Source organism: Mus musculus, chromosome 9 (genome assembly GCF_000001635.26).
Source record: "Mus musculus strain C57BL/6J chromosome 9, GRCm38.p6 C57BL/6J".
NCBI lineage: Eukaryota > Metazoa > Chordata > Mammalia > Rodentia > Muridae > Mus > Mus musculus.
In genome coordinates, this window is record NC_000075.6 from 121,746,372 (window position 1) to 121,753,464 (window position 7,093).

At 45.7% G+C, this 7,093-nt stretch overlaps 1 protein-coding gene across 19 annotated transcripts in view; it reads left to right on the plus strand.

Annotated features, from left to right (window-relative positions):
• Positions 1 to 7,093, plus strand: part of Nktr (natural killer tumor recognition sequence) — a 42,962-nt gene that overhangs the window by 32,491 nt on the left and 3,378 nt on the right. For 15 of the 19 annotated variants that reach the window (XM_030244109.1, XM_011242939.3, XM_030244110.1 and 12 more), the window contains 5 exons: positions 74 to 219; positions 1,660 to 4,515; positions 5,296 to 5,391; positions 6,036 to 6,092; positions 6,617 to 6,721. In XM_030244109.1, the coding sequence (XP_030099969.1) occupies positions 74 to 219; positions 1,660 to 4,515; positions 5,296 to 5,391; positions 6,036 to 6,092; positions 6,617 to 6,721 (3,260 nt within the window). Of the gene's footprint in view, positions 1 to 73; positions 220 to 1,659; positions 4,516 to 5,295; positions 5,392 to 6,035; positions 6,093 to 6,425; positions 6,722 to 7,093 lie in introns of those variants that run through there. The other 4 variants (XR_871177.2, XR_871176.2, NM_010918.2 and 1 more) reach the window with 4 other exon arrangements.

A 7,093-nucleotide genomic window follows, 5' to 3' on the forward strand; every position in this document is an offset into this window, starting at 1 on the left:
ATTAGATCTTTTGCCTGACTCTGTCCTACAAGAGGCATTTTTAGAACAGTTACTATGCTTTCTGTGTTTAAAGCGCTATCACACACCTCCAAGGTCAAGATCCCACTCTGAGTCCAAAGATGATGACAGCAGTGAAACCCCTCCTCACTGGAAGGAGGAGATGCAGAGACTGAGAGCCTACAGGCCCCCGAGCGGAGAGAAGTGGAGCAAAGGAGACAAGTAAGCACCTAAGCACCTGGAGTGGGAGCACGGCCTGGAGCAGAGCTCAGTGCTGGAGAGTCACTGCCTGGCAGTCTCTAATAGGAGCAGCACTGCTGCCGCTGAGACGAAGGCTCTTCAGTCAGGTGCTGCTTCCTTTTGCTGAGAGTGTGAGTGGACTCTTAACTGTAGAAGTGATAAGGCCTCAGGCACTGCATACTAGATGTCTGACTTGACAGATACCTACTCACAGGTGCGTGGATTGGTAAATAGGAGAGACTGCAAAGCATGGGAGTTCATTTCTGACTCCAAAGACTATTGTGTCTGCAATATGTTCAGATAACAGTGATTCCCTACAGTGTACAGTGTCTGTTTCTAAAGTGCACAGGCTCCAGAATAAAGAAAATTCAGCTTTATCCAGACCTAATGGCACTGTAATCCCAGTATTTGGGAGGTGGAGGCCAGGCTGGATACACAATGAGTTTCAGGCCATCCTAGGCCACATAACAGGATATTGTCTTCACAAAAAGATAGGGATTAGGAAGATAGTAGTTGGTAAAGTGTCTGCGTTGCAAGCATGAGGACCCCAAATGTACATGGAAAGCTAGGTGTAGCAGCAAGCACTTCATAATCCCAGGGCTGGGGCGTCCTTGCGGCATGCTGTGCAGCAGTCTACTGATGAACCTTAGGCCAATGAGAGATTTTTTTCAAAGAAATTAGTGTTCTTAAGAATGATACCTGAGGTGCTCTCTGCACATGTGCACATGTGTGCGCCTGCACGCATACAAACATTCGTGTGTACGTGAATTTTTAAAAAAGAAGAAATAAGAAAACAAAGTTGAGTCCAGGTTGGGCATCTAGCTCTGTAGTAGAGTGCTTGCATAAGGTCCTGAGTGTGATGCCCAGTACCACAGAAACAAGTAACTCAGCCACAAGACTGCTTGGGGCCTGGGTTTCACACTCTTTGAGAAATTGCTCTTAGAGGAAGAAGGTTGTTAGTAGATCATATTGCGAGCTGTGTGTCTCCACAGAACTTCTGGTTAGTTGGTATGATTTTCACAAACACTCAGTCTGCTTCACTTAAAAACAAGGATCGTGGGAGTGGAGAGATGGCTGAGTGGTTAAGAGCCTTGGCTGCTCTTCTAGAGGATCTGGGTTCGATTCCCAGCACCCACATGGCAGTTCAGAACTGTCCGTAACTCCAGTAACAGAGGGTCTGACACCCTTACACAGACATACATGCAGGCAAAACACCAATGTACATGAAATGAAAATAAATTAGAAAGAAAAAAAAATCACCCAAAAAAAGGGTCTTTTTTTGTGAGTCTGCTAATAGTTGTCATCGCTCTGATTTATGTTAAAGTGTTGGTGGAATTGGGTACTCTTCATCAGAAGTATGTTTCTAAGACACAGAAAGTGTTCACAGATAACCTCATGCACGTTATGCTCCTCTTCTTACAGGCTGAGTGACCCCTGTTCAAGCCGATGGGATGAAAGAAGCCTGTCCCAGAGATCCAGATCATGGTCCTATAATGGATACTATTCAGATCTTAGTACAGCGAGACACTCTGATGGTCACCATAAGAAACACAGAAAGGAAAAGAAGTTTAAGCATAAAAAAAAAGCTAAAAAGCAGAAACATTGCAGAAGACACAGACAGACAAAAAAGAGGAGAATAGTTATGCCTGATTTGGAACCCTCAAGATCTCCCACCCACCGAATGAAGTCCTCTTGTGTTAGAGAAAGGAGATCTCGTGCCTCCTCCTCCTCCTCTCATCACTCATCCAAGCGCGACTGGTCTAAATCAGACCAGGATGACGGGAGTGCTTCAACCCATTCCAGCAGAGACTCCTACAGATCCAAGTCTCATTCACGATCAGATTCTAGAGGGAGCTCTAGATCAAGGGCTGTGTCAAAGTCCTCATCTCGTTCTCTCAACAGATCAAAATCTAGATCTAGTTCCAGGTCAGGACCCCGAAGAACATCAATATCCCCCAAAAAACCTGCTCAGCTGAGTGAAAATAAGCCAGTTAAGACAGAACCTTTAAGGCCGTCAGTGCCACAGAATGGAAATGTGCTAGTGCAACCAGTGGCAGCAGAAAACATTCCTGTAATACCATTGAGTGACAGCCCTCCCCCTTCTAGGTGGAAGCCTGGGCAGAAGCCCTGGAAGCCCTCTTACGAGCGAATTCAGGAGATGAAAGCTAAAACAACCCACTTGCTGCCTGTCCAAAGCACATACAGCTTAACAAATATTAAAGCAACCGTGAGTTCATCATCTTATCACAAAAGAGAAAAACCTTCAGAAAGTGATGGGAGTGCTTATTCAAAGTACAGTGATAGAAGTTCTGGAAGCTCAGGAAGGTCGGGGAGCAAGTCTTCTAGGAGCAGGTCATCCTCCAGGTCCTACACAAGGTCAAGGTCAAGAAGTCTCCCTACTTCACGCTCACTCTCTAGGTCTCCATCATCTAGGTCTCACTCACCAAATAAGTACAGTGATGGTTCCCAGCACAGTAGGTCATCTTCATATACTTCTGTTAGCAGTGATGATGGAAGACGAGCCATGTTTAGATCCAACAGGAAAAAAAGTGTCACTTCACATAAAAGACATCGCAGCAACTCTGAAAAGACACTTCACAGTAAATATGTCAGAGGCAGAGAGAAATCCTCACGTCACAGAAAGTATAGTGAAAGTAGATCATCTTTAGATTACTCTTCAGACAGTGACCAGTCACATGTTCAAGTATACTCAGCCCCAGAGAAGGAGAAGCAGGGAAAAGTGGAAGCATTGAATGATAAGCAGGGGAAAGGCAGAGAAGAAGGAAAACCCAAGCCTGAATGGGAATGTCCTCGTTCTAAAAAGAGAACTCCGAAAGATCACTCTAGAGATGACAGTGTGTCCAAAGGGAAGAATTGTGCGGGGAGTAAATGGGATTCGGAATCAAACTCAGAACAAGATGTGACTAAGAGCAGGAAAAGTGATCCCCGGAGAGGTTCAGAAAAGGAGGAGGGTGAAGCCTCTTCAGACTCCGAGTCAGAAGTTGGTCAGAGTCACATCAAAGCCAAACCCCCAGCAAAGCCTCCAACAAGCACTTTTCTGCCCGGCAGCGACGGTGCCTGGAAGTCTAGGAGACCACAGTCTTCAGCCTCTGAGTCAGAGAGCTCCTGCTCCAACTTGGGGAACATTAGAGGAGAGCCCCAGAAGCAAAAACACTCAAAGGATGATCTTAAGGGGGATCACACAAAAAGGGCAAGAGAGAAGTCAAAAGCTAAAAAAGACAAAAAACACAAGGCTCCAAAACGGAAGCAAGCTTTCCACTGGCAACCTCCACTCGAGTTTGGTGACGATGAGGAGGAGGAGATGAATGGGAAGCAAGTTACACAGGACCCAAAAGAGAAAAGGCATGTCTCTGAGAAGTGTGAAGCTGTGAAAGACGGCATTCCAAACGTCGAGAAAACCTGTGATGAAGGCAGTTCTCCAAGTAAACCCAAGAAGGGTACTTTAGAGCAGGACCCACTTGCAGAGGGTGGACATGATCCCAGCTCTTGTCCTGCACCTCTGAAAGTGGAGGACAACACGGCCAGCTCTCCACCTAGCGCCCAGCACCTTGAAGAGCATGGCCCAGGTGGAGGGGAGGACGTGCTTCAGACAGATGACAACATGGAGATTTGCACGCCTGATAGGACTTCCCCTGCAAAGGGAGAGGTGGTGTCCCCTTTAGCAAACCACAGGCTAGACAGCCCAGAGGTGAACATTATTCCAGAGCAGGATGAGTGTATGGCACATCCTAGAGCAGGAGGAGAACAAGAGAGTAGCATGTCTGAAAGCAAGACCTTGGGTGAAAGTGGGGTTAAACAGGACAGCTCTACCAGTGTGACCAGTCCTGTAGAAACTTCTGGAAAGAAGGAGGGGGCTGAGAAGAGCCAAATGAACCTCACAGATAAGTGGAAGCCATTGCAAGGTGTAGGGAATCTGTCAGTGTCTACTGCAACCACATCCAGTGCTCTGGATGTGAAGGCATTATCTACTGTGCCTGAAGTGAAACCACAAGGCTTGAGGATAGAAATCAAAAGCAAAAATAAGGTTCGGCCTGGGTCTCTCTTTGATGAAGTAAGAAAGACGGCACGCCTAAATCGAAGGCCACGGAATCAAGAGAGTTCCAGTGATGATCAGACACCTAGTCGGGATGGTGATAGCCAGTCCAGGAGTCCACACAGATCTCGAAGCAAATCCGAAACCAAATCTCGACACAGAACAAGGTCTGTCTCATACAGTCACTCACGAAGTCGATCTAGAAGCTCTACGTCATCTTACCGGTAAGAAATAATCCCTTTGTTTTGTTTTGTTTACCCCTAAGGAGAGTCTGCTGTCAGCTCAGAAAAACATTAGCATTAGAAGTGTGATCACTGTTTCCAGATATCTGACAAGAGAATAAGAAGCGTTCCACATGACCAAAACCACTGATAGAGGACATAAGTAGGGAGAGGGCATTTCAGGACAGGAAAAGGACTCAGCTGAAGAGACCTGTAGTTTTATCACTTGGGCAATGAAACCTCTTGCCATGACTGGTGGTGAGTTCTTTATATTCAAAGATGTGAAGTACCTGGCCTTCTTGTGCAGGTTGCCATGCCTTTGGATAGAATCCTTTGAGCAGATTCTGTAGAATTCTTACAGATTATTGAACTTACTACTCTGTTACACCTGTAAAAGGTAGATGCCATGCATGGAGGCAGAGTTGCTAAGTCGACCTTGGTGATCATGGTGGAATTTTTGTTGGAGACCTATCCAGCATTTGTCATCTTGAAGAGTTCAAAGACTGAGAGTGAAAGCTAAGAAAAGGTATTCACAGTAACAGGAAGCCAAATAAGTAGTTGTGTTCACGAACATGTACATAGGCCTGTTGCAGTCTTTTGTGACTTTATTTTATTGGTTAAACCATGGTGCCTTCTGGATTGCTTCTTTTGCAATCCATGACAGTGTCCAGTGAGCAGAGTTTGTAAGAGACCTTTTCCTGCTTGTGTTCCCCTCCTGCTCTGTTCATCCCAACAGTGTGGGGAGTGCACATAGTATATGCTTTCTCACTCACTCCATTGTAGATCAAGAAGCTACTCTAGAAGCCGGAGCAGGGACTGGTATAGCAGAGGCCGAACCCGCAGCCGGAGCAGTTCCTATGGAAGTTTCCATAGTCACAGGTGAGCTTGTAGTCTCACCCTGATGAGTGGTGTCCAGTCATTTGCAGTGGACCACTTCTGGGACACAGCAGGACAGCTGTTGATCTGTCCTTGTCAAATACCACCCTGAACTGTTTCTCATCCAGCTCTCTGAGAGCTCTGGAACTCTGCCTGGCTGTTTGTAGATAAGATCTTAGCAGCGTAAGGCAATAGAAGCAGTCGGATTGAGAGGCCATGCCACTCCTTACCTGCTCTGTGCATAGATGTCACTGAGGTCACAAGTAGAGTCACCTCTTTTTGACCTACTTAGGGGTTACGACAGGCTATAGCAAGGAAACCAAGAGGAAAGTGAGTGCTGGGTGCAAAGTTTTCTATTTCCCTGCTGCTGCTCTCTTTGGCCTTGTGGTATTTTCTGCTGTGACCACTCATATAAGTGGGCCTTCTCCCTTCCCACCCAACTGAGAGTCTCCTCAGAAAACTACCTAAAGCTTAGTCTTCTAATGGAATACAAAGGTTTTAAAAAGAAATCCCAGCACACTTGAGATAAACACAAAATACTTATTGCATTTCATTGTATTTTCACTTTGATGGGCAAAAATGTCTAGATTGTTACTGTGGCCTGTGCCCTAATGCACAAGGTGATAGCCCTCTATGGTCCATACTAGGACGTCCAGCAGGAGCCGGTCCAGGAGCAGCTCTTATGACCTCCATAGCCGCTCCAGGTAAGTGCTGCTGGGAGGCCCAGAGTGCTGGGTAGGGGTTGGCTTGTGCTGCTGGGGATTGATCCCAGGGCCTCTGGCACAAAATACAGCACATCTACTGCCATGGATCTTATTCTTTAGCCTAAATGATGCATTTCTAATTAAGTAACTTTAATGCATATTTTTTCTAAAATTACACATACACAAAAAGATCTTGTAATTTTTATCTGTTGGTTCATTGTACTCCAGTCAGAAATGACAATATCTGTCATTTCTTGTGAATATAATTATCCAATAAAACCAAGATTCAATCACACTAACTCCATGTTAATTTTGTGATATTTTTCAATGCAGAAAAGAAATTAACATTTCTCTCTTTAACATGGTAAGTCCAATTGGGTGCAATTGCTGGATGTTCCTAGAACTTCTTATGCAACTGTCCTCACACCTCCGGAGAGTACCCGTGTGAGCCAGCACCCTCTGATGGCCCTAAAAAAGAGCCTTTCTGTATTTGAATGGAACACTGTGTGTCATTGCTATTTAAGCAGATCCTACACCTACGATAGCTACTACAGCCGGAGTCGTAGCCGCAGCCGCAGCCAGAGGAGTGACAGTTACCATCGGGGTAGAAGTTACAACAGGCGGTCCAGGTGGGTCCCTGGGTTAGAGCACTGGGAGAGACTAGGCACTTGGTGTGAGTGGGCCATCAGAGGAACACCTCCCCTGGAGTTTGATTGGCCTACAGACAGCTATTAAACGTGGCCTTGGTACTGAGAGTTGGCAGGTGAAGGTTGTCAGTTACTGTTTTATAGTTGACACTAAAATGAGTTTTATTCATGTAGCTTTAATTAAACATTTCTTTTGGAAGAGGAGTAAGGAGAAGACCAAATCACGGCTCACATCTGCAAATCAGGCCAGTCTGCTGTTTTATTAAACTGTGATTGTCTCGGCCACAGGGTTGAGTCCTATATCTTGTTATTTAATGAGTAAGATGTAACCTTATCATAACTCTTGAATTGTCC